Here is a 25,217-nt window from a genome sequence, read left to right as displayed (position 1 = left end):
AAATTTGTCCAAATTAGGACTATCTCAGGCTTTGTTCTATGACCTGGCTTCAGCAAATGGCCACCAGAGAGCATTCTTGTGTTAAAATCCTCCACATTTTTAACATTTCTTCTGATAATGTGGGCAAATGGTCTGAATCCATTCTGGCCAGGTTTGTTGGAAACCATACCCTTGCCCTTTCCTTTGTAGCCAATATTCTAAGGCTCAGGTCCTATTAACAAGGATGTTCATTCCAGCAGACGCCTTGCCTCCAAGGACCTGGACCCCACACCCCACTCTCCTCTACTGACAGCGCCCTGCCTCTTCTCCCCTCTTCCTTTTGTAACTGCAATGTTTGTTCCAAACCATGCTGCCAATCTAATCCTCCTAGAGTGCGTAGGGATCACTTACTTGTCTCAGAGTTTGATTCTAAATTCTGGAGTCCTATCCTTTAGCCTGCTGTGTGTCCCACATGGCCCTGGCTCCTGTAACCCCCACCCCCCTCTGCCTCATTCCTTCCATTCATTTTGCCTGAGCTCTGATAAAGCTCCAACAGCACTCTTCCTCCTGCCAACCCAGCTTTTTTCCTCGCCCCATCGGGCAAGGCTACATACACTCACTCCCATGTCCACCCTAACCACTCTGCAATCCAGCCTGGCCTGTGGGAAGGCCTCAGTGCCCACGTGCTGAGCACATCAACCTCTCCCACATCCCTTAACATAATGGCCGCACCTATTCCTCCAGGAACCACAGCTTCCTTAAACCTATGCCTGGGCCACAGCTCCTCCTTGTTCCTTAGGCCCATGGACTATTGCCGCATTTTCCCAACTTATTAAGCCTTTCCTTTCCTAGCACTGCCTTCAGGTTAAACACAACAGACAGCACTTATTATAACCTGTCAAGGACATACAAGTTATCAGTTACCTATAAACAATCATATTCTTTAATAGGTTCATAAGTATACTTATAATCATGAGTAATTACCAAAATAAGCTTCATTTAGCCTCCTATATATATTTTCAAGTATTTTCAAACAAAAACTAAATAGCCAAAAAGCAAACAGTTGTCTATTTAGATATACTTAGATACACAAATGGTCCTCAGACACTTCAGAGATCTATAGAATATGGCATTTAAAATGTTTAATAAATAAAAACTTTTCATAATAGAGACACACTGGCTCCTGACAGCACCCTGATCTTCTCCAAAGAACACTGGCACAGAAGAGCCTCCTCCTGAAGCTTGCTTCAAATGTGGCAAAGCTGAATACTGGGCTATAAAGTGTCCTTTGTCTCGACTGTTGACAACACATGGTCCAAACTGTGGACAGGTGGACACTGGGGAGCTGACTGACTCGCCTGCCCAAACAAGGCAGGTCAGTCTGTCAGATTTTCTGGTCCTGATGACCAAAATGGATGCCCCACTGACCACAGAGAAACCTTGGCTGACTGACTGTCTGGATAGTCCCGTGAGTCTGTGTCATTTCTAATAGACTCTGAAACTGCTTACCCTTGTAGTTCCTCCTTACTCAGATAAAACTGATCCTTCTCGGGACTCTGATGGGTTTGAGGACCCATTGAACAGCAGAAAGCAAGGCTGCAGCTGCCTTCTCAGTCCTCTTCATTGGCCCTCACACCTCACTCTCCAAGACTTCCACTGCTAGACACAATTTATCTCATTATTACACTAAAAAATTCAACATAAAATTTCAATATTCCTTTATCTAAAGGAACTCACTTCACAACAACTGCTCTCAATGATCAGTCACCTATGACTCATGGTAAATAGCTGGATAAAAGGAGATATAAAATTCATAGGGAGTCTGCAGATATAAAAGTTTAAATTCTAAGGATCTAAGAAAGCTGATTTATAGTCTAAAAGATGTTTTAAGTTAATAAATACAAGTTATAAAGGTTAAAAGACAAAGAAGAAAAAATGACTTAAGATAGATTTTTTAAAAATGCTGCAGATTCTTCCCCTAGCTATATTATGGTTGCATTAAGAATTAAAAGATCTGTAGAGGCATACCAGGACAGGGAAGGGGGGGTGGTTTGGGAAAGGGGAGATGGCCTACGGGATTTTTGAGGGAGCAGTGAACCAGGAAAGGGGACAACATTTGAAGTGTAAATACAGAATATACCTAATTAAAAAAAAAGAATTCAAAGATCAAAGCTTTAATAGTAATCACATTTAATGTTTCCCAAACCTCTACTGTGACAAAAAGGTGTAAATCTATTGTCTAACATGTCTAAAATCTCTGTGTGTCTCTCTGTTTCTGTTTCTCTCTTTGCCTCTGTCTCTGTCTCTCTGTCTCTCTGTTTCTCTGTCTCTGTCTGTCCTCCTCTTTCCCTGTCTCTTTCTCTTTGTCTCTCTCCCTCTCTCTGTTTCGATCTCTTTGTCTGTCTCTGTATCTCTCTCTGTCTCTGTGTCTGTCTCTGTCTCTCTCCCTCTCTCTGTTTTGGTCTCTGTCTCTGTATCTCTGTCGCTGTCTCTGTCTCTTTGTCTCTGTCTCTCTGTCTGTCTCTGTCTGTCTGTTTCATTCCCTGTCTCTTTCTCTCTTTGTCTGTTTCCCTCTCTCAGTTTTGCTTTCTGCCTCTGTCTCTGTCTCTGTCTCTGTCTCTCTGTCTCTCTGTCTCTCTGTCTCTCTCTAAACTCAATACGATTCTAATAGGCTTCAATGGCCCTCAGAACTATCCTCATGACTGATAAGTGTGGCACCTGCATGTCCCTGCTACTCTTATATCAATGCCTCTGACCTGGTGGAGACCTGGACCAAGTCACTCCACAGATTGTCTGCAGAATTCCCCCAATACAACCAAGACACATCTCCATTCAGTTCTTTCTCACAGTCTTACCCGTCACGTGGCCAGCCTCATTCTTCCCAGCACCTTGCCACCTCCTCCTATCCACAAATGGATTCATAAAAGTCTCAAGTAACAAACAACCAAATGTTACCCACTCCACGCCTCGGATGAGCATGACCCCACCTGTTCCCAGCTCTCCCTCCCAACACCGCCCCTCTTCAGCAGGAAGTAGCAGGATCTGAACAGCATCCCTATACCCACAGAGGGAGGGACCTTAGGATGGAACTCCTGCTCTTCTCCTGCACAAGCTGGAAACCCTGCTTGGAAGCTGCCCAGCTTTCCCCAATCCTGCCTGCACACGGAGCCCCTGCTTGGGGGAAAAAAAAAGAAAAGCAAACAAAAGCAAAAACGAAAACAACTCTAGGCTAACATGCCAGCACTCCTCATCCCGGAGTTTCCAGCAGCCCATCCGAGAGTGGCCACCTGGGCTCAGTTTTTGACCATGTATGCCCCATCCCAGCTCCTTGCTGGGCATCCGCACTCCCTGCCTAAGCTCTACAACGCCCCCCCCTCGCTTTAATCCTGCGTGTCTGACTTCACTGACCTCCACCTGTGAGATTTGTGAACCCACAGGAGAGCAGACTCCTAACAAAACTGCCTTTATCTACTTTTTTATTTATTTTTTTTATTTATTCGATATATTTTTTATTTGCACTTCAAATGATTTCCCCTTTTCTGGCTCCCCACTCCCTGAAAGTCCCACAAGCCCTCTTCCCTCCCCGTTCCTCCATTCACCCCTTCCCACTTCCCTGTTCTGGAATTCCCCTATACTGCTGCACTGAGTCTTTCCAGAACCAGGGACCACTCCTCCGTTCTTCTTGGACAACATTTAATATGTGGATTATGTCTTGGGTATTCAAAGTTTCTAGGCTAATATCCACTTATCAGTGAGTGCATACCATGACTGATCTTTTGAGACTGGGTTACCTCACTTAGGATGATGTTCTCCAGCTCCATCCATTTGTCTAAAAATTTCATGAATTCATTGTTTCTAATGGCTGAATAGTACTCCATTGTGTAAATATATTTGTCCTAATCTGTCCTGTATCTGCTTCAAGAGGGGGAGAAAATGGTAATCACCCATAATCAACTGATAGCATCTTGTCTGCTGCTACTCTGTTTGAAAGGCACTTTCTCATTATACTCCTCACCCAGTCTTCTCCTGTTACTGTCCGTCGCCTGGGACACACAGGTATCAATTACTACTCAATTGTATCATAGCCACCTAAATAATTTTTATAGCAACAGGATTTTTATTTCATCTTTTGCCTTATAGGTCTCCAAAAGTTATGTTTTGGGGGGACCAGACAAATGAAAGAGGTGGGGATGTGACTTGAACTCAAAGAAGAAAGTGATGATGTCATTAGCGAAAAGAGATAAATCCACATCTACATCTAAAAGTCATTTCAAAGGTCCATTCTCTGTTTTAATAAGTTCCTTTGTTTTACTTTCTAAGATTGCCAGTTTTCAGAAATATGCTTCCCAGATTGATGTGAACTTACAGCTCACCGGGAAATAATTTTTCAGTGCTTCATAGAGTTGCTTTGATGGAATATTCTCTGTATGTGTGTGCTACATAAAATTTTCAATTCTAAACAATTTCTACAATATATAGCCCTTCATCTGTAGACTATTTTAATTAAGTAAGGTAGCTGCTGACAGATCAGAACAGTACAATGCATATTTTAATATATTATAATATATACTTAATATATTATAAAATATATAAATAATATAAACAAGGAGATTTAGAGTATAGAGAATTGAGGATTTCGTGTGACTGACTAAATAGCTGAGTTTCATTTCAACTTCCTGAACCTGATCTCTAAAGGGAAAACCTTCAATGCTCTCTCAATGTCTGACGCATCTCCCATGGGTTCCCAGATCTACCATCAGCAGTGTGTACTTAGTTCTGTGGTTACAGTTGCTACTTCCACATACAAGCACAGTAACAGATTAAGATTTTTCTGGTTTGAAGGCTTACTGAGCACTGTTGTCCCAATGGCATCGGGATTCAGCACTTTCCATATTTTGCTACTTTTGATTTATAGCTCAGTCCTCAGCTTCCACGGAACTTTTCATTAGGTCACAGATAAAACAAACTGTAGAAGCGTTACAAGACAAGTGTTGGCTTGTAGTATTGTCTTTAAATCTCTCACAAGGTTTGAAACTGGAGAATTTGTTTTCAGTGGGGAATTTGGTTAAACCAGAATGATAGCTGTCTAAAAATTCTTGTTTGTTTTAAAAGTAAGCCAAATAATACATTTGATCCTCAACTGCTTAAGTTATGAGGTCAAAGTGGACATAATAAAATTAGATTCTTGGGTCCATTATAGACAGTCATCTATCAGTTTATTTTAGTTTTTGAGATTACAAAGTAATTATTTTATTTCTTCAATCTATTTCTTCCCCAAACCCTCATATATATCCTTCCTTGCTCTATTTCAAATTAATGACCTCTTATTTCATTAAGTGTTGTGCTCTATCTATCTACCTATCTATCTATCTATCTATCTACCTATCTCTCTCTCTCTATCTATCTATCTATATATCTATCTATCTACCTACCAATCTATCCATCTATCTACCTATCTATCTACCTATCTCTATCTATCTATCTATCTATCTATCTCCCTATCTATCTACCTACCTACCTATACATCTATCTACCTATCTATCTCTATCTATCTATCTATTTATCTATCTATCTATCTACCTATCTATCCATCTATCTATCCATCTATCTATCTATCATCTATCTATCATCTATCTATCCATCTATCTATCTATCTATCTATCATCTATCTATCTATCTATCTATCTATCCTCCTAAATGCATAAATACAACATGCTCAGTCTGTATAATCTTACTCGTATATATGCTTTCAGGGCTGACAGTTTGGATAAACAATTTGTCTGCTCCTCTCTGGGGATGTCTATTTCTCTCCCTCTCAGCATTTCTTTGTTGTCTGTAATCCTTTATCTAGGGTTGAGGCCTTGGGAACGTTCCTCATCCTCTTTAAGGAGTATTCCTTCAGAGTCCTTTCCTGTGTCTATTTCAACTGATAATTCAATTCTATGGCCACTTTATGATGTACATATACAGCTCACTAGGTGCTTACAGTAGAGCAGCTCTGGAACCCAAAGAACAATTCTCCAAAACAATGTTTCCATGGAAGAGAGGAGTTGCATCTGAGGCTCTGGTTGAAGTGTCTAGGGAGTCAGCTATCAGCTTCCTACAGCATGATTGCATGGACAGATAGTGAGAGGAAGTACAAAACAGTCATTGTCTTCTGCATAAACTTCACAAAGGTGCTTCCTGGCCAAGCTCTGAAACTACAGCATCTGCTCCTATTTGAAGGTAAAGAATAAATGTTTCAATATATTATATAAAGTTATCTGTCCCCAGCTCACATACAGCAGAGGACTGCCTGGTCTGGCCTCAGTGAGAGAAGATGCACCTAACCATTGAGAGACTTGAGGCCCCAGAGAGTGGGGAGACCTGGAGGTGGGGGATGGGGACATCCTTTTGGAGACAGGGGTGGGTAGGGACTGGGGAGGAAATTTGGAATGGGGAGCAGTTGGGGGGCCGACCAGGAGGAGTCTGAAATCTGGACTGTAAAAAAGGATTAAAGAATAAAAATAAATAAATTAAAAAATAAAGTTATCTGCCAAGAGGCAGGATAACAATACTTCATATCCATGGGCTGTGAGACTGGTTCTATAAAGGAAATTTCTATTTTTGTTCAAGAAGTGTACACGCTGAGGTGAAATTTCTAATTCTTCTTTACAGATAGATCTTCGGGCTTCCTCTGTTTCTCATATTTTCCTTTGTTAGCATACAAATATAATATAATATGTGCTGATTCTTAATGAGGCAGCACAACTGAGGGCCAGCCAGTGAATCCTTGTTTACTTTATGCCCCAAAATAACAAGGTGGAAACTAAAGAACAGCACAGCATACAACCTTGATGGAGTTTACGCCGCTAGTGAATTGTGGACAGAAAATGAAAGAAAAAAAAAGCTACTCACTTTAACTCTCAAGAGCTTAATATTTTCATATTTTTGATACTAACACCTATGAGGCATGGCTGATATGCATGTATCTCAGGGGGAAAAGCCTCCTTGTTTAAATCACACCTTTGCTCTCCTTTGTCCTTTTATCTCTTCAGATGGTAGGTAATCCAAGGGTTAAAGTCGGGAGCGAAGCAAAAAACGAGGCAATTTCAGAGCCCAGGGCATCGCAAAGGAAACAGGGATACAGTGTTTCTAATTGTACAGTAACTCCTGGAGCGCCACCCTGGCTAAGAGCCTTCTGTCAGTTTCCTGGGCAGTCTCCCAGGTCTCCACACCTTTTATTCGGTTTCTGACAAGTACTCCCTCATATGTTGGTTCTTAGTTCGATAGTACCTAAGAGGGGGAAGTCATTGGACCTACAACAGTGGGCAGGAAACCAATACCGTGGGGCTGCAAAAGGAAAGAGCCTCGGGCTGGATCCTGCACCCTCGCAGGTCTCCTGTGTGAGGAAATATTTAAAACATCTGCATTTCCTTAGGCAGACAGACCCTCATCCTCACACTCCCTTCAGTTCTCATCTCCTCCTCGCTTACAGAATTTGTAAGCATCATATTAGTTCTAGCTACAAGTGGATTCCAGCCTCTGTCAATTCTGTTCTTGTCCATTTTAAATCCTTATTTATTTCAAACTAATGCAAGCCTCTTAGATCTGATCAGGGAGCTAAGAATTTGTATTCATGGGTACTTAGAGTTCTGCCTCCCTTAGTAGCAAATATATAGAAGGGAAAAAAATCTGACCTTTTGCAATCTCAGCCCCAGGACTTGGGTTCCCAGCAAACAAGGCAACTTAGAGCCTGGGTCGGAAACTCCCAAGACTTACTGAGGGAAGAAGAGGGGGTTTTCCAATGATCTGTCCTTTAGGGTTTAAAAGCGCATCCCAGGAGCAAGTCTTTCATTCTCCATGAAGTTCTGAGCTGCGAGAGTCCAGCAACTCTCTGAACCCAGGCAGCCTGTGAGTAACTGCACAGCCAGGAAGCAGCTGCTTTCAAGAGGTACTGGCTAGGGACAATGTGTGGCTGATAGCCACTGACTACTGAGTCTTGGCTGCAGGGGGTCACCGCCTTTGCGGCTCTGGCATTGTGGCTCTGGGGCTGGGGATCTGAAAACAGGCTCAGGAACTGTCCCTCCCCGCCCGCCCAGGGTTGTACGCCCAGGTGCCAATGGCTCTGGGCCACCGAGCTCAGCGCGGGTAGTGGCTGACCATGGGAGAGGCCATGCTCTCAGCCGGTCCAAAGTACAAGGCCGGGCTATTCCCGGACATGCGGAGGCGCGGGGGCGGGTGGCACGTCCCGGAGTGTCCCAGAGTCCCCGGCGCGCTAGGCGCACCTACTCGTGCGCACTAGAGAGCAGCGCTTACCATGGAACATGGTCTGCGGGAGGTGGGTGTAGTCATGATGACTGGGACTGCAGCAGGAGCGGGCTCTCACCACCCATAATCACGCCCAGGACCCCGGTCATCCGCCGAGTGGCCGCAAGCCGGTGCTGGGCAGGGCAGTCCAGGCAGCTGACTCCTCTCACCCACGCTGCGCCTGGTCCATCCATCCCAGGAGGGGCCGCATGCATCACCGGCGGCCACCCAGGCGCTCTGGCTTTGCCATGACTTCCGTAGGATCAGCCGGCAGAGTAAGCTGGGTACTTTCAGTTTCTACTTTGCGCCGGGTCTTCAGGTTCAATGTTTGGGTTTATACCCTCAGCGTCTTCCCCAGTCACCTGGACCAGGATCAGTGGTTGCTGCAAATTTCGAAAGTACTTCAGGAGAAGCCAGCTGGCCTTCTGGATCAGAAAGATTCGGCTAATAGGTTTTCCGAATGACTTCTAACCGCTTTGGCAACTCTGGGAGACTGGGAGCTAAAACTACCGGTTACTAATATGTCCACAGAAGCCACAAATGTGCAGCAGAGAAAGCTCACTCTCGCAAGTCAGTTCCACTGAGGAGGAGTCACTGCTTCTGCCGCCGATGTGGCTGACTTTGCCAAGTCAACTTAAAAAAAAAAGGAAGTGAAGGATGATTAAGAGGGTCACGCCCTCTGCCCCTCTAGGCTCTCTAGTTTTGTTTTGTTTTTTCTTCTCCCTGTCTTCTGTGCAATGCACCTGCTCAGGTGGGACTGTAAGAACAAATAATTCTGTGAGTCCACCCGGTCTAGTATGTAAGTGGTAGCTTCAGAAAAACAAAACTCTCATTAGTTTGCGGAGGGGGGACGACATAGAAGTTCTGCATAATAACTAACTCCCACAGTTATCTCCTGACAAGGCTAATAACCATAGTGATTCTTTCTTTAAGTTTGCAATAGGCCTAAATTACCGAGGTGATTCCTGATAGAGTGTTGTCTCTCACAATCAGGAGAAAGCCTGCTTAGGTGAAGGTGGGCAGTGTAAACCAGTAACAAGAGCGATCTGAGATCAGGGTCATATCTCTCATATCTCTCTAGTATTTGCTCAATGCCAGTACTGTTAGTCAGGAATTTACATGTATTTTGGCATCTGGAGTTTTTTTGCGAAGCATTCCGGTTTCTTATCTGCAGTTGAAAGATGCACATGGGAACAGAGGCTTCCTTAAGTAACAGAGTTAAGTTCACATGGCTGAATTTGGATAAAAAACACCCGCAGTCAGGCTTTAAAGAGTCTGCTTGGAAGCCCTTGTATAAGAGAACCTTGGGGATAATGGAGTATAGCAGGAGACTAGGAAGGTTGTGGGTATGCCCTTAACCCTCTGGGGGACCTCAGGAAGGTGTCTGGAGTTTGTGGTTCCTATACTGACGTCTGGACAGGAGTTTCAGATTCTGTCGTGGTGTTAACAGTGAAAAGAGGCAGAGAGGAAGGAATGAGACTGGGACTGTCTGTGCATTAGAGCGTGGACGATAGGATTCTAACTGGACACTCGTCTGTGGGCTCTGCTGGGGACTCTCACTCTCCACAATGTTAAACCTGTGCTTTCAGTGCACTTCCAAAATGAACCTTACCTGGTGACTGCAGTGCTGATCAAGAACTTCTGTTGTCTCTCAGCTTTCATCCTTCTCAAAGCATCAGGAGCTTTGACCATCGTGCCGTCCTCACGGCAGTCCTGCTCTCCAGACAGCTTCCTATCGTCCACGGAGAAGGGCTCTCTAGAATAGGATTAGACTCCAGCCTTGCAGTATGGCAGGGCAGAAGAGAGCTCCAAGGATGGAACTTGGAAGAATATCCACGAAAGGAAGGAAATAGAGGAAAGAGAAAGCAAACAGGGAAGAGCTGGCAGATGGAATCAGGAAACCGAGCCTGGGGAGGGGGGTGGGGACGGGGAAGCACAGGCTTCCAAGCCTGTCACTGAAGAAAGGCAGAAAAGAGGCAGACAGACAGAAAGGAAGCTGCAGGGATATTAAAGACGAACTCCACAAGTGCGCCTAGGGTCCTGATGGCCGTCTCAATCTCCCGGGCCTTGGGGTACAGTAAGGGTACAGTAGGGGTGCAGTAGGGTGCAGTAGGGTGCAGTAAGGGTACAGTAGGGGTGGAGTAGGGTGCAGTAGGGGTGCGGTAGGGGTGCAGTAGGGGTACAGTAGGGGCACAGTAGGGGTGCAGTAGGGGTACAGTAGGGGCACAGTAGGGGTACAGTAGGGTGCAGTAGGGGTACAGTAGGGCACAGTAGGGGTGCAGTAGGGGTGCAGTAGGGGTGCAGTAGGGGTGCGGTAGGGGTGCAGTAGGGGTACAGTAGGGGCACAGTAGGGGTGCAGTAGGGGTACAGTAGGGGCACAGTAGGGGTACAGTAGGGGCACAGTAGGGGTGCAGTAGGGGTACAGTAGGGTGCAGTAGGGGTGCGGTAGGGGTGCAGTAGGGGTACAGTAGGGGCACAGTAGGGGTACAGTAGGGTGCAGTAGGGGCACAGTAGGGGTGCAGTAGGGGTACAGTAGGGTGCAGTAGGGGTGCAGTAGGGGTACAGTAGGGGTACAGTAGCTTACATTCTGTGCTTTGCCCCATCTGTTGTTGGGCTTTTCAGAGAAGAGTCAAAGAACACCCATCAATAGAGCATAATGGGAAATCTGCCTTCCTCCCTGGTGCAGTCACCAGAAAGGCAGACAGAACAAGGTTTGTGCATAGGCAGAATTTGAGTAAAATGAGGAGAAAGTATCTAAAGTTCCAGGAAAGGAGAAGTAAATTTGTTTCACAGGACTCTGTGCAGAAGTGTTAAGAATGTCTTCTGAAAAGAATATTTAGAAAGCATTGGAATTTCAGAGGTTAGGTGAAAATGAAGACCTCTCCACTACATTGTAGTAGGAGAAAATTCTAAGAAAATTAGTGTCATTTTGAAAAAGTCAACCCATCTCTTTAAATCTACCATTGCTTTTTATTTTTTTCTCAATCTTAGTAATTGCTGTCTGTTGACTTTCTTTTTTCTTTTTATATTTTTTTATTCGATATATTCTTTATTTACATTTTAAGTGATTTTCCCTTTCCTGGGTCCCCCCTCCTGGAAAGTCCCATAAGCCGTCTCCTCCCCCTTCCCCAATCCACCCCTCCCCGCTTCCCTGTCCTGGTATTCTCCGACACTGCTGCACTGAGCCTTTCCAGGACCCAGGGCCTCTCCTTCCTTCTTCTTGGGCATGATTTGATATGTGCATTGTGTCTTGGGTATTCCAAGCTTCTAGGCTAATATCCACTTATCAGTGAGTGCATTCCATGAGTGTTCTTTTGAGACTGGGTTACCTCACTTAGGATGATGTTCTCCAGTTCCATCCATTTGTTTAAGAATTTCATAAATTCATTGTTTTTAATTGCTGAGTAGTATTCCATTGTGTAAATATACCACATTTTCTGTATCCATTCCTCCGTTGAGGGACATCTGGGTTCTTTCCAGTTTCTGGCTATTATAAATAAGGCTGCTATGAACATAGTGGAGCATGTGTCCTTATTGCATGCCAGGGAATCCTCTGGGTATACGCCCAGGAGTGGTATAGCAGGGTCCTCCAGAAGTATCATTAGAAGTCTAATGTGCTATCCATTGCACCACAGAGCCACATCCACATTGCTTTTTAAATACAAATTGAACATACAGATTGGTAAGAGTGGGTGTTTCATGAATTTTTAGAATGTTGATAATTAAATAAATAAAGTTGATTAATAAATAAACATGCCAGGCCTGGTGGTGGAGACCTGTAACCCTAGCTGCTCAGAGGCAGGAGAATTAAAAGTTCAGTACCTGTTTTGTTGAATGAAAGAGACCATGTCTTTAAAAGCAACAAAGTAAAAGAGGAGTGGGAATATAGCTCAGAGTCTGCAAGCTTGTGTATTCTGCATGACCTCCTAGATTCCATCACGTAAAAAAGAAGACAGAGGTGGCGGTGGAAGAAGAGGAGTAGCACTAGTCATAGCAGTAGTAATAGCAGTGGAAGTAGAAGTAGTAGTAGTGGTAGTAGTAGTAGTAGTAGTAGTAGTGGTAATAGTAGTCATGGTAGTGGTAGTAGTAATAATAGTAGTAGGAGGGGAAGCAATGGGATGAAGGGAGGAAGGGAAGGAGGAGGAGGAGGAGAGGAGGGGAAGGGGTGGAGGAGGAGGAGAATGGGAGAGAGTGAGAGAGAAAGAGAAGAAAGGGGAGGAAGAGGAAAGAATGAAGAAATAATTGCAAAAATGATTAACACTGTATAACATGAAGTACTGAGATGCATTATAGGATGCTGATTTAAGACAGAAAATTATTAATGATAAGCAATGTCTTTTTAAATTTCCACATTTTACAACTATTAGTCAATATAGTTAGTTATTTCTTTCTCTGTTGTCAGGTGTGCTTTAGGCAGACACTCCTTATTAAAGCCTCGTGACCACTGAGACACCATGCATACACCAACATTCATGATAAAAATTTACTTTCTTGCTTAATTATCTATACTCATTTTACCTGACTAAATACAATTATCTGTCTGTCTGTCAATGCAGAGATCTAAATTCTATTGTGTTGTGTGCATGGATATTTTCTGAAATTCCTATGATTCATTTTTCTACACAAAAATATCAAAATAGGAAATATTCACACACACACACATACACACACACACTCACATACTATAGATATGTGAGGTGCATAGGTGTCTGAGTCTTATGGTTTGAGAGATCCGTTCTTGGTCTACGGTTAAGGCCAGGGACATTTTACATTGCATTTAAACAAAGGGACTCTGCACTTGCTCTGAACCTCACAATGCAGTTGCTGAACTGACTGTGCCTGTTCACTCTAGACTGCGACTCATGCTTTTAAGGTGATTTTATATTGAAAGGGAAATGGGAGTGTCATTTAAAAATTCAGCGTGTTTAGAAGGAAATAATGAGGCACTATTTTAACCAGAGAGTAAAGGAAGTTTAAGCCCATTTTATTGTTAGTGATCAATCCACTCTTCCAGTAAGAAAATAATTTCCTAGTCCATAATTCTAAATCAGATATGAGTTTCAAGTTTTTTGCACAGAGAGAATTTTGGATATAACTAATTGGCAATCGAGCAACTATTTATGTGTCATTTTTCTTGTTACATTTCTGAATGAAGCATAAATTGACAATGATACTACATGTAAATTGCTGCTCTCCAGATTGAAATTTATCATTTTGCCATAACTGGGATCTATTTCTTCTTCTTATCACAAGTAAGTGAGATTCAGCCAATTTTATCAGGTTTTGCTAATAACAAAAAAGAAACTGAGAACTGTGCTTCTAAATGACTGTAAAAATGTTTCATGAAACTATTTTTGTGGAGGACATATGGAAGTTCAAGAACAAAGCATATTTAGTCTCAGGTAATGAAGTCCGTGACAGCATGCTACTGTCTACTTTGGTCACTATGTGAGTCAGAAAGAAATTCTTTCTTTTCTGATGATACAATTGGAGATGAGCAGCTCTGCTGTTGAGATGTAAATATAACATATCATGAATGGTTAGAGCCAGGGAAAATAATGAAACTTAAATACTAAAAGAATGAAGGGGTAATGTATGTAGAGAGAGACCTTGAGACACAAGCCTTATAGACTAGAGAGGGAAACAAAACCTGTGTCCACCAACAAAGCAAATATAGTGGCAGCCAAGTGGGAAAGTTCGCAGCCCAGGATGATAGGAGAACACATCTTACAACAGTCAGCTATCAGTGTCTTCAAAACCCCTAACGTCTGCAAAGGAAAGCGACTGAAGCTCATGCTGCCTTGGGTAACTTAGTCCTGAAGACAACCACACAGACAGATGAGTGTAGATATCTGTGGGGCATGAACTGAGGGTACAAAGGTGGGGCAAATTTTCAGAGATGTCTGGTAATGATGAGAGGAGTGTCCCTGGGCTTCACGAGCGTATCAAGCACAATGGAAGATTTCAGATTTGAGAAGGATTTAAGCACATTTAAAAATATAATAAGAAAATTCCATTCTTAAATAGTCGGAAGAATGGAATCAAGAATCAAAAATGACCTGCATCTTTCTTATATTCTCTTCAGGGCAATTTCAGTCTTTTAGAATGCTCAACAGTCAGAATCTGTGATGTTTCAGTAGCTTTTTGACTCTGAGTTAGTCTTTGCACACTCCCTTACACTCTGCTGGCACAGGCCTTGCTGGGCCCAGTATTGCTCAGTTACCTTCTAGAAAGAACAGCCGTAGAGTAGGAAGTTTGTTTCACTCGGGTCTTTTGGGTGTTAGTGAATATGTCTGCCAGTCAGGACTTTTAAAATATATACTAGAGTTGGGAAAGGACTAAGCTTTAAATTTCTGCCTTTATAGGCAAAGAAATTGTTCCTACAGCAAATTTTTCATAATGAGAATTTGAAAAAAATTGAAAGCATTTTGCATACATCTCTTGGTAGCTTCTCTCTGTGTTATACAATTACTGTTTGAAGACACCCAGTTGTTGTTTTGTACTCATAGACAACAGTAACTGTTCCAGTCAGTCTAGAATTTGATGTAGTCAAAAGATTGCCTTCTGAGTCACAGACTATATCCAGTTATGTCCTGTGGGAAAATAGAGACATCAGCATGAACAAGTCTTGACTTGCTTTGATCGTAGCGAATCATAACTCCTGGTAAAGCTATGCCAGTATCCAGGAATGTTACAACCCCAGCTAGCGACCAGCAGTTAAATGCCTCAGCTTCTGGTGACATGCACAGTTCTTACATTTAGCAGACATTTTACATTTCCGTAATATGGAAGACTCTCTAATTTAAATAAGTTTATTGTCACATTAGAGGGCTACTTTGTTTTTCTCCTTCCAGTAAACTAGGTTTATTCCAGCATATTTATCATTACTTTAGATTCTTGGATAATTATGAACTCTTACATAGGATATGGAATGATTAGCTCTATTACAATAATAGCATTAATAAAGTAGCCTAGAGGGACATTGTAACTCCCTGAGTTTCTAAAGAAGACCATTATACCATGGTATGTGTCAGTTCCAGGCATCTTGAGCGCCATGAAAGTAATAACACATACTCATGCGCACACACACACACACACACACACACACACTGGAATCTCATAAGGCAGAAATACTGAGTGATTAAGGTTTTTGTGACAGATAATGATTTGTAGATAAGAATGGGGTGTGGCATAGTGCTGGAATACTATGAAAGGGAGTTGTTTATGTTGATTTCTTTTGTGTCTTTGACAAACTGGCAGTTCTCTTGATATTTAGAAGTTTCCTAAACATGTTTCTCTCTTTTGTGATCTCTTTCTCCCTCCATCTCTCTCTCTCCCTCCTGCCGTGTGTGTGTGTGTGTGTGTGTGTGTGTGTGTGTGTGTGTGTGTGTGTGTGTGTGTGATTTGCCCTCTTTAAAGTGTTGTCTGGTGTAGCTTTCATTCTCTGAAAACTTTAAACTTCAATTTAGGGCTGCAAAGATAGCCCAGCAGCTAAAATGCTTCACAGGATTTTACGACCTGAGATGTATTCACCAAACCCATGAGAAAGCTGGTAGTGTAACCCATGTCCAACATTCCTGTGATGAAAAGAGAGACAGAGACAGGAGAATGCCTGGAAGTACATGGGCCAGCTAGACTGGCTTCAGTATACCAGGACACAAGAGATCCTGTCTCAGAAATACTGTAAGACAGGTGCTGACTACTAACCTCTGACCTCCACATGCATTGTCATATACCACCCCCATGCACATACATGCACACACTCATCAAAATAAAATTTAAATAAACTAATTTTTGTTTGAAAAGTGAGATCTCTTTAATGGCAATTCTAAACTATACAAGATTATTAAATTTCTAAAGCAAATTTTATGGAATTGAGACCTTCACCAAAAATCAAATATTTTGTGGGTTTCCTATTCGATTTCTGTGAGTTTTTCTATACCCATCCTCTTTGTGTTTACATGGCCATGTTGCCTACATTGAGACCAAAACAATGAAAAACAAATGAATCACATATTATTGTACGCACGCGTTTGCTGGCTATTCAAGAATAACCCTATAGCTAAGAACTACAGTGCAGTGACCATCATTTTCTAAAACCTAACTGCAGCCAAACCAAGCAAAGAGAAACAGCACAAGAGAGGATTATCAAGAACTTTAATAAGCTACCTTTAAAAAGTTCTTAGACTCTAGAAAGTAGTTATCAGTCTGGTCAGAATCTTAGGTTTTTGTTTTGTTTTGATTTGTTTTGTTTTGTTGTGATTTCAAGTTGGGCAGGAGCTATATTGTTCTTTCATAACTTTAATATTGCTGAAGTCTTAAACCAAAAGTTCTCATCTTGTTGACCTGGATTAGACTTGGTGCAATCTTTTTCTTTTTTAGAAATAAGATTTTTGGTGAGTTTTAAACCACCAGAGATTAACTTTATGGCCACCCTGCTCTTCAAAGCAGACTTCTTTGGTGCCTTCCTTCTGGCCATCTCGCTTCTTTAAGCGTAGCGAATTCAATATAGCATATCGGCAAATGGAATCCACTGGAACTTTGCTTCCCTGTGAATCAGAATGAAGCTCAAACAGTACATATTTCCCAAGGACACTGTTCCCAAGGCTTCGTGTCTCCCATTTCTACTGAGGTCTACCAGCAGTCCCTCCGCACGTGCCTGCGCTGGTACTGCATAGCAACAAAGTGCAGCTGTCAAAGACACACAATAGTGATGTTCCCTTTTGCCTGTGGAATTCCTTGACAACTGTATTGATTTTACCACTCCAAGTGCAATATGATGATACTAGGAAATCTAGCCATCCGTTTTTTTTTTTTTTTTTAAATCAGGGTCATATCTCTGCTTGGAAATTGTCAAGATTGACCTCACTCTGAGTCTCCTTCACAGCCCTCCGTTGAATTAAAAACATTTAACCAAATAACACTATGCACCATGCAATATGGTACATATTACACTACATGAACATAGAATAATCAAAAGAATTTCTACTTAGTCATATTCTTTTACAGATTATAAATTGCAACAAAATTTAACCACAGAGTCAATATAGATGCTATCTTTTAATTTATAGATTAAGTAAATTTAAAGGACAAAGATGCCAAAAATGCTCAGTAAAATTTCTATGAATGTCCCATGACTAAATTACATTATTTAAGATGTGAAACTTTGACTGGCTTGGTTGTAATGAGAATACTGGTACCATCCTGCCCATTTGTCCATATGTAGAAAGCCTGCATACATTTATTTATTAACCCAAAGAAGATCGCATTATGCATAATTGTTCCACAGTCTCCTGTGTTCAGCTACCAATTGCCACATTTCTATTTGGTGTTGTTTTCTTTCCTCATTTGAAACAATCCAGATAATGAAAGTTCATCACATTGGAGTTTAGTTTCCTATAGGGTTTATTATTAGAAGCTTATGTTGTATATGCTATGACTTATGTTAATATATCTTCACACGTCATTTCCATGAATTGATCATATTTTGTCTTCTTTGAAAATAATGACTTTTAGTATTCAAATCACATATATCATTTAACACACACACTTTTACATTTGTTGCTTATGTAGCTCTTATAGGTCGTAAATATTATTCGAAACAATAGCTTGAAAATTATTGTTCAACATTTATTTAAATTGTGCTTAACATTTATTTTTTGTTTCTTATATCATTCTCCAAATAACAAATATAATATGAAATACTATATTCCAAAGTGAGTTAAATAATAACCTTCCCATTAATGGTTATTTAATAAAACACATGGTTGAACTAATTTCTTTCAGTGATACTTATTTTAAATTAGCTCACAGAAATACAGCGGACAAAAGTTTTGTGTGGAAAGTTCTTCCTATTTTATAATTTCTGGCCTAATTAGTAAATATTTTTCTCCATATTTGAATATAAATATCTATATGTTAGCTATTTAATTTGTAAATGGCCAGTAATTTTACAGCTAAAATGTTATTACAGGTTATTTTTAGTTTTGATGCATTCTTACTAGTTGCTTTTAGCCTGCATGTCTCGTATTTATCCTTAGAATTGTGGTTAAGTTTCTTTCTTGGGTGTATTGCTACCCATAGGAAACAAGTCATTTTCCCTTTCCAATACTGATCAGCTATACTCTGTTTTGACAGTTTCCCAGATTGTAATGTACTGGACACCTAGACTCTTATTTTGGTACTGATACAGGTTGAGTGTTTGTCTTGCACTAGGTATTTGATGCCTATCTGTTGACTAGATCCATGGTATTGGCTGCTGCATAACTTATGTTATTAGATGTTCACAGTTTTTAAAATAAGACACCTGTCTTGTTTGTGGTTGACTGCTCAGTGGACACTCAGGAGCTCAGGAAGAGATCACAGATGATCACATATGAGGTGGGTGCATCATTCAGTAGAGTGACCCTAAGAGACAGGCTAGGTGGAGTGTCTCACCCTCGGTGACTCCAAACATGAATGGACTCCACCTTTAAATCATATGAATTTGTGATTTATCAGAAACCAAAGTATCAACTAACATATAAAACTATGTCTAAAACATAATTCTAACTTTAAGGGATAGTTCCTTTTCTGGGATTAATAGATATATATTTTTAACTGGGATAGATGATAATATTACAAGATATTTTTTTTAAAAAATGTGTGCAGGTAGACTTAAAATCAATATGTGTGTGTGTGTGCTTGTGTGTATGTTTTGTGTTCTAATAATAGGAAGACAGTTAAACATGAAAGAGCATTCATATGTTTCCTTTTAAGGTTCTTATGAACTTGAATGCACTCATTTACATTGTAAAGTTAGCTTCACTCTAATGTTCCTACTGTTTCTAAAGAATACAAAAGACATAACCTGTTGAGGCAAGCAATCTAGAAAGCATTCCAGAGTTGCCAGGTTTTATTTGGAACACTGACTTCTGGAAGCTATTTAGTTTCAGCAATGTTTATGATGACTCCTAGTGGTTTCTAGGTGGCCCTGTAAATACAGTTTTGCAAGTGTTTTGGCAGATGGAAGGTTGTGTTGCAAAAATTGCATCTATAAAACATGTTTTATAAACTGTTTTCACAGTTGTTTTGATGGCGGTTTTGAAGTTTGTGTTGGAAATTATAAATAAAAATAATCCCTCAACTTCAATTGTGGATGAGAAGTTGATCATTTTCAAGCTACATTAATTGATTAACAGATATATGTTGTAAATCACTCTGTTTATATTCCTTCCATATTGCCCAATATACTTTAAATACTTTGAAAATATCTCATGTCATTCTCATTTCATCCAGCCATCCTATCAGGAAAAGACTTCTCTGAAACTGGCAATTCATATTGTGGCAGACATGCACTGATTGACCAGCAAGAAGAATCTCTGCACATTAGCCATTAATATAAAGACTAAAATTACCTTGCCATGCTGTGGGTTCATTTCTTTCTTTTTTTGTTAGTAGTTATATTTTATTGGAAAATATTTTTTATTCGATATATTTTTATTTACATTTCAAATAATTTTCCCCCTTCTAGCCCCCCACTCCTCAAAAGTCACATAAGCCCCTTTCCCTCCCCCTGTTCTCCCATCCACCCCTTCCGACTTCCCTGTTCTGGTTTTGCCCTATACTGCTACACTGAGTCTTTCCAGAACCAGGGGCCACTCCTCCATTCTTCTTGTACCTCATTTGATGTGTGGATTATGTTTTGGGTATTCCAGTTTTCTAGGCTAATATCCACTTATTAATGAGTGCATACCATGATTGATCTTTTGAGACTGGGTTACCTCACTTAGGATCATGTTCTCCAGTTTTGCCTAAGAATTTCATAAATTCATTGTTTCTAATGGCCGAATAGTACTCCATTGTGTATATATGCCACATTTTTTGCATCCATTCTTCTGTTGAGAGATACCTGGGTTCTTTCCAGCTTCTGGCTATTATTAATAGGGCTTCTATGAACATAGTGGAGCATGTATCCTTATTACATGCTGGGAAATCCTCTGGGTATATGCCCAGGAGTGGTATAGCAGGATCTTTCAGAAGTGAGGTGCCCAGTTTTCTGAGGAACCGCCAGACTGATTTCCAGAGTGGTTGTACCAATTTGCAACCCCACCAGCAGTGGAGGAGTGTTCTTCTTTCTCCACATCCTTGCCAACACCTGCTGTCTCCTGAGTTTTTAATCTTAGCCATTCTGACTGGTGTAAGGTGAAATCTCAGGGTTGTTTGGATTTGCATTTCCCTGATGACTAATGAAGTTGAGCATTTTTTAAGATGTTTCTCCACCATCCAAAGTTCTTCAGGTGAGAATTGTTTGTTTAACTCTGTACCCCATTTTTAATAGGGTTATTTGGTTTTCTGGGGTCTAACTTCTTGAGTTCTTTGTATATGTTGGATATTAGCCCTCTATCTGATATAGGGTTGGTGAAGATCTTTTCCCAATTTGTTGGTTGCCAATTAAATAACTTGGGGTGACTCTTACCAAACATGTGAAAGATGTGTATGACAAGAACTTCAAGACTCTGAAGAAGGAAATGGAAGAAGACCTCAAAAAATGGAAAAACCTCCCATGCTCATGGATCAGCAGGATTAATATAGTTAAAATGGCCATTTTGCTAAAAGCAATATACAGATTCAACACAATACCCATCAAAATCCCAACTCAATTCTTCATAGAGTTAGAAAGAACAATTCTCAAATTCATCTGGAATAACAAAAAACCCAGGATAGCTAAAACTGTTCTCAACAACAAAAGAAATTCTGGGGGAATCAGTATCCCTGACCTCAAGCAACACTACCGAGCAATAGTGTTAAAAACTGCATGGCATTGGTACAGTGACAGGTAGGTGGATCAATGCAACAGGATTGAAGATCCAGAAATGAACCCACACACCTATGGCCACTTGATCCTCGACAAAGGGCCTGAAAACATCCAATGGATAAAAGATAGCCTTTTCAACAAATGGTGCTGGTTCAATTGGAGGTCAGCATGCAGAAGAATGCGAATTGATCCATCCTTGTCTCCTTGTACTAAGTTCAACTCCAAGTGGATCATGGACCTCCACATAAAGCCAGACCCTCTAAAGCTAATAGAAAAGAAACTGGGGAAGACCCTTGAGGACATCAGTACAGGGGGAAAGTTCCTAAACAGAACACCAATAGCTTATGCTCTAAGATCATGAATTGACAAATGGAACGTCATAAAATTACAAAGTTTCTGTAAAGCAAAGGACACCATCAAAAGGACAAATCGGCAACCAACAAAGTGGGTTCATTTCTTAATGATTTTCCTCCAAAATTCCACCATAAATGTTTGCACCTATTAAGTACTGAGGTATACTTGTCTCAGAATGTTTCAAGAGGGTCAAAGTTAGCTCTGTGAATGAAGGTGCTTGCTGGCAAATTTGACAACCCAAATTCAATCCCTGTGACCCCCATAGCAGAGAGAAACAACTCTCACAAATTTCCCTCTGACCTATACCTACAAGCCACTCATGGCATTCACACACGTACATATAAATAAATATAATACACACTTATATTAAATTTAATATATAAATATAAGTGAATGAAATAAAATTATAGCCAAGTATTTTTTTTTAAAAAAAAACTTCTTATAAGGTAGGGTTCAGAATTTCAGTATATTATTTGTAAAATTCTTGTGATTCAATAATGGGCTTGATTCTTGAAAAATAAGAAAACTGATTTAATAATTCTCTAAAAATTAGTGCGTTCTTATTAGAGAATTCACAAGTCCAAATGATCCCAGCAGCCAGGCAGGTGGGGTGAAGTGCCGGGGACTGCGGGTCCTCAGAGCTCAGGGCTAGGCGGAGACAGGGTCGATGCAAGCTGACATCACTAGGATTTCCAGTCTTGCGTGTTGGGCTGAGGGTTTGCATATTTTACTGGAATTCCCCAGGGTTTAAATGGTGCCTCTGTTTTTCTGAGTTCTTGATTTTATAATATCTGCTTTATAACAATTCCCTGCTCTAATGCTTCCACTCTGTGTAAGTCCTACTCCGACCCTTCAAAAACTAAAATTCCTTTATCCTCAGGATCTTTTTGACTAATTTATATATAACGCAATGCAAAGAGTGAGGTCAGTGGGAAATACCACGGGGTCTCCTCCACACAGTCTCCCTGGTCCTCTGATATGTTTATCCATCCATACCATTTGTCTGCATTTGACATATCACACATTTACTTGCCTATTTTCTTTTCTTGCCACTATAATATAACAACACGAGACTTTATTTTCTACAGATGTGGCCTCAATATCTAGAATATTTATTGGCAAAGAATAAGCTCTTGACATTTAGTCATGCAAGTGGGTGTTCCACAGAGAGGAAATGGCTAAAGAATTACACATATTTAACCTTGACAAGAAAAAAAGCTATTAATAAGGAAATCCAGTGTATTTGTTTGTTTGTTTTGTCTACAAGAAATGATTATGTGTGTATCTTCTTAATTTTGTTCTCAGAAATATCCTATTTTTGAAAGCCGACCACAGTGTGATTAATTCCACCTTCTCAAATCAAGAAATGGCACAAATATCCTATCACTTGTGAACTCAACCCTGTACATGAGAGGTGCCCGTAGTACTTGAAATAGCTTATCACACACAGAGTATTCAGTCCACATTAGATTTTCCTTTTCTGAAATAATGTATTATAAGTGCTTATAGGTATTTATTTTGTTTTGTAATCATGACTATTTTTGAACCTGCAGCTCAAAATGTTTCAACAGTTATTTCTTCTTCAATTCCATTCTGTACTGCAGTGCTCTATTACAGTCTGTCTGATGTGTACCCCTGAGATGCTAGACTCTCCCATCATATCCCCAAGTCTCTGACCCTCTTCATCGTATTTTCCACTTATTTGTCTTTTCCTGATCCACACTACTGTCTTCTAATGTTTTTATCATGTTGTTAATTTGTTTGCTTTTAGTGTGTATATGTACATTATGTGTGCATTTTTATTGACTGAGCATTCATTTTATAAATGTAAACAGCATTTGTGGTAAGCCATGAGGTATTTGTGGATGTGATTCTCTTTGCTTAATTTCTCAAGCCTTGTTCTTATCCTGTGGTCGGATAGTGATTATAACCACAATGTGTGCTGGATACACGTTTTAAACTTAGTTTGTAAAAAATAGTTGGAGTTGTGGTGTGATCAATAGCTTCCTTTGGAGGGGGTATTCTATTTCCTTTTTCTAAGTAAGTCGTGGTACTTCCAGTCGGGTCCATCTTAACCTGAGATCTTTGGCTTTATAGTTCACAGATCGTCCACTTACGAAAACTGAGCTAAAGTTCTAAGGAAGGACTGGTTCATGTTGTTATAACTTATTGTGAAGAGACAACATTTTGGACTCTCAGATTAAAACAGGCAGTGTTTGGAGCACTCTGTTTTCGCAGTGCCCAGACTTTGACTCTACCTTTAGAGCCCCATGATATCAAAAAGTATTGAGCTCATCCTCAGAGACTCTTAGTGTTGGGCTTCCCTGCCTGAGTGCCTGTTTTCTCTGATAATTCTGTTTTTATTTTCTCAGAGGTACTTTCGTGAATTTTCCTTTATTTCATTTATTTTCACTCACTTAGAAGTTTGTTGTGAATTCCTTGTGTTACACCAAGACATACTGATTTATATTCTGAGAATTTCCTTATAATGTGATTATCCTTTTCCCCTTGTTTGCAATGTGTATTTGATTATAGACTTTTATGTTGCCAATATTTTCCCTTAGGATTTTTTAAGGCATTATCTGTTGTTTTCTAGTCAATATTACAGAGATGTCTATTCCACCACAGGATTTGAAGGAGGAAGAGCAAGAGAACATAGGGCCTTGTGAAACTAAGGCTCGGGATATATCTTATATTTACAGGACAAAGTAATGCAAAATACAAACCTTAGTTCAATTGGGTGGAGAATAAACTCAGACTAGGAGTAAAGAAGTAATCCTGCTTCCAGGACTTTTCACACTGATGGATGTTTTGTTAATCTTCTTTTAGAAGAAACTGAGATATAGAAACAGCAAATAATACACTAAAGGTTAGTTACTACAGACAAGGCTACCTACCTCACTGTGTGAGTTCAGGCTATGCCCTAAACTCCTACTTTCTAGGTAAAGATGATGATTAGGCAGAAGGAGAAAAAGAAGAAAGGCAAAAATCATGGCAATGGGTTTGAAGCAACTCTTTAAGGACAAAGGGGAGGGGTGTGTGTGGAGAGAAAGAGGCAGAATGAACAAAAGAAAAATTATTCTGCGAAAGATGATACTGACACTCTCTTTGTGAAATCAAACAAGAGTGTCACGTAACCTGTGGATATTTGAAAGAGAGAAGCTACGCTGTCAAAGATGTGTGGCTTATAGGAGGCTGCAGCTATGGGACCCCATCCTATCACAGTTCCTGCAAGAGACCCACAGTATAAAATAGGATAGAATAGAATAAAATAACTTACTCAAGGGGAGACGATCATGATGGTATGGTGTAAAATTGGAGAAAGTGCTTTTGCAAATCGTAGAAACGACAAAATTAACTTGGTGGATTAAGTTGGGTTGCATAGGGAGTTTGCTATAGGAACATGTCATGAGTGGTCCTAGAAGAGCAACTTCAGATCACTTCAAATTTCCTAACAAAGTAGGAAATCCCAGCAAAGAGTGACCTCGGGCAGATAGGGATGGGTCAGAGCAGCAGGAGGCAGAGAAGCAGTTCTGAGGACTGCCAGTCAGGGAGCATGGGTAAACTATTCATCATGCACAAGGAATGCTGAGTGGGTGTAAGGGCGTCTTTCTAGCAATTCCACCTCCAACCTACTCAGCACTCTAGGGCTAGTGAAATACACACTAGATCCGAGGCCCTGCCTGCCTGCTCCTGCCTCTGCTTCTGAAGACTCTGGAAGTTACTGCCCCTCTCACCAGTGAAACACCCCTGATTGCACTTTGGTTCGCTCTGCACTATCTTCTTCTCTAAATGTTGG

At 40.7% G+C, this 25,217-nt stretch overlaps 1 protein-coding gene and 1 long non-coding RNA gene across 6 annotated transcripts in view; one reads left to right on the top strand and one right to left on the bottom strand.

The window, feature by feature from the left end:
* The window catches only part of Il7 (interleukin 7), a 62,018-nt gene extending 53,054 nt beyond the window's left edge, over nt 1-8,964 (bottom strand). The window contains exon 1 of the mRNA XM_052180892.1: nt 8,278-8,964. Within this exon, the coding sequence (XP_052036852.1) occupies nt 8,278-8,287 (10 nt within the window). The 5' untranslated portion in view covers nt 8,288-8,964. The remainder of the gene's footprint in view (nt 1-8,277) is intronic.
* LOC127683548 (uncharacterized) overlaps nt 7,764-25,217 on the top strand; it is a 73,128-nt gene continuing 55,674 nt past the window's right edge. For 2 of the 5 annotated variants that reach the window (XR_007977576.1, XR_007977575.1), the window contains exon 1: nt 7,780-7,912. This is a non-coding gene — a long non-coding RNA (uncharacterized LOC127683548). Of the gene's footprint in view, nt 7,913-25,217 lie in introns of all 5 variants that reach the window. The other 3 variants (XR_007977579.1, XR_007977577.1, XR_007977578.1) reach the window with 3 other exon arrangements.

Source organism: Apodemus sylvaticus, chromosome 4 (genome assembly GCF_947179515.1).
Source record: "Apodemus sylvaticus chromosome 4, mApoSyl1.1, whole genome shotgun sequence".
In the NCBI taxonomy this organism is placed as follows: domain Eukaryota; kingdom Metazoa; phylum Chordata; class Mammalia; order Rodentia; family Muridae; genus Apodemus; species Apodemus sylvaticus.
This window is presented reverse-complemented; position numbering and strand designations above follow the sequence as displayed.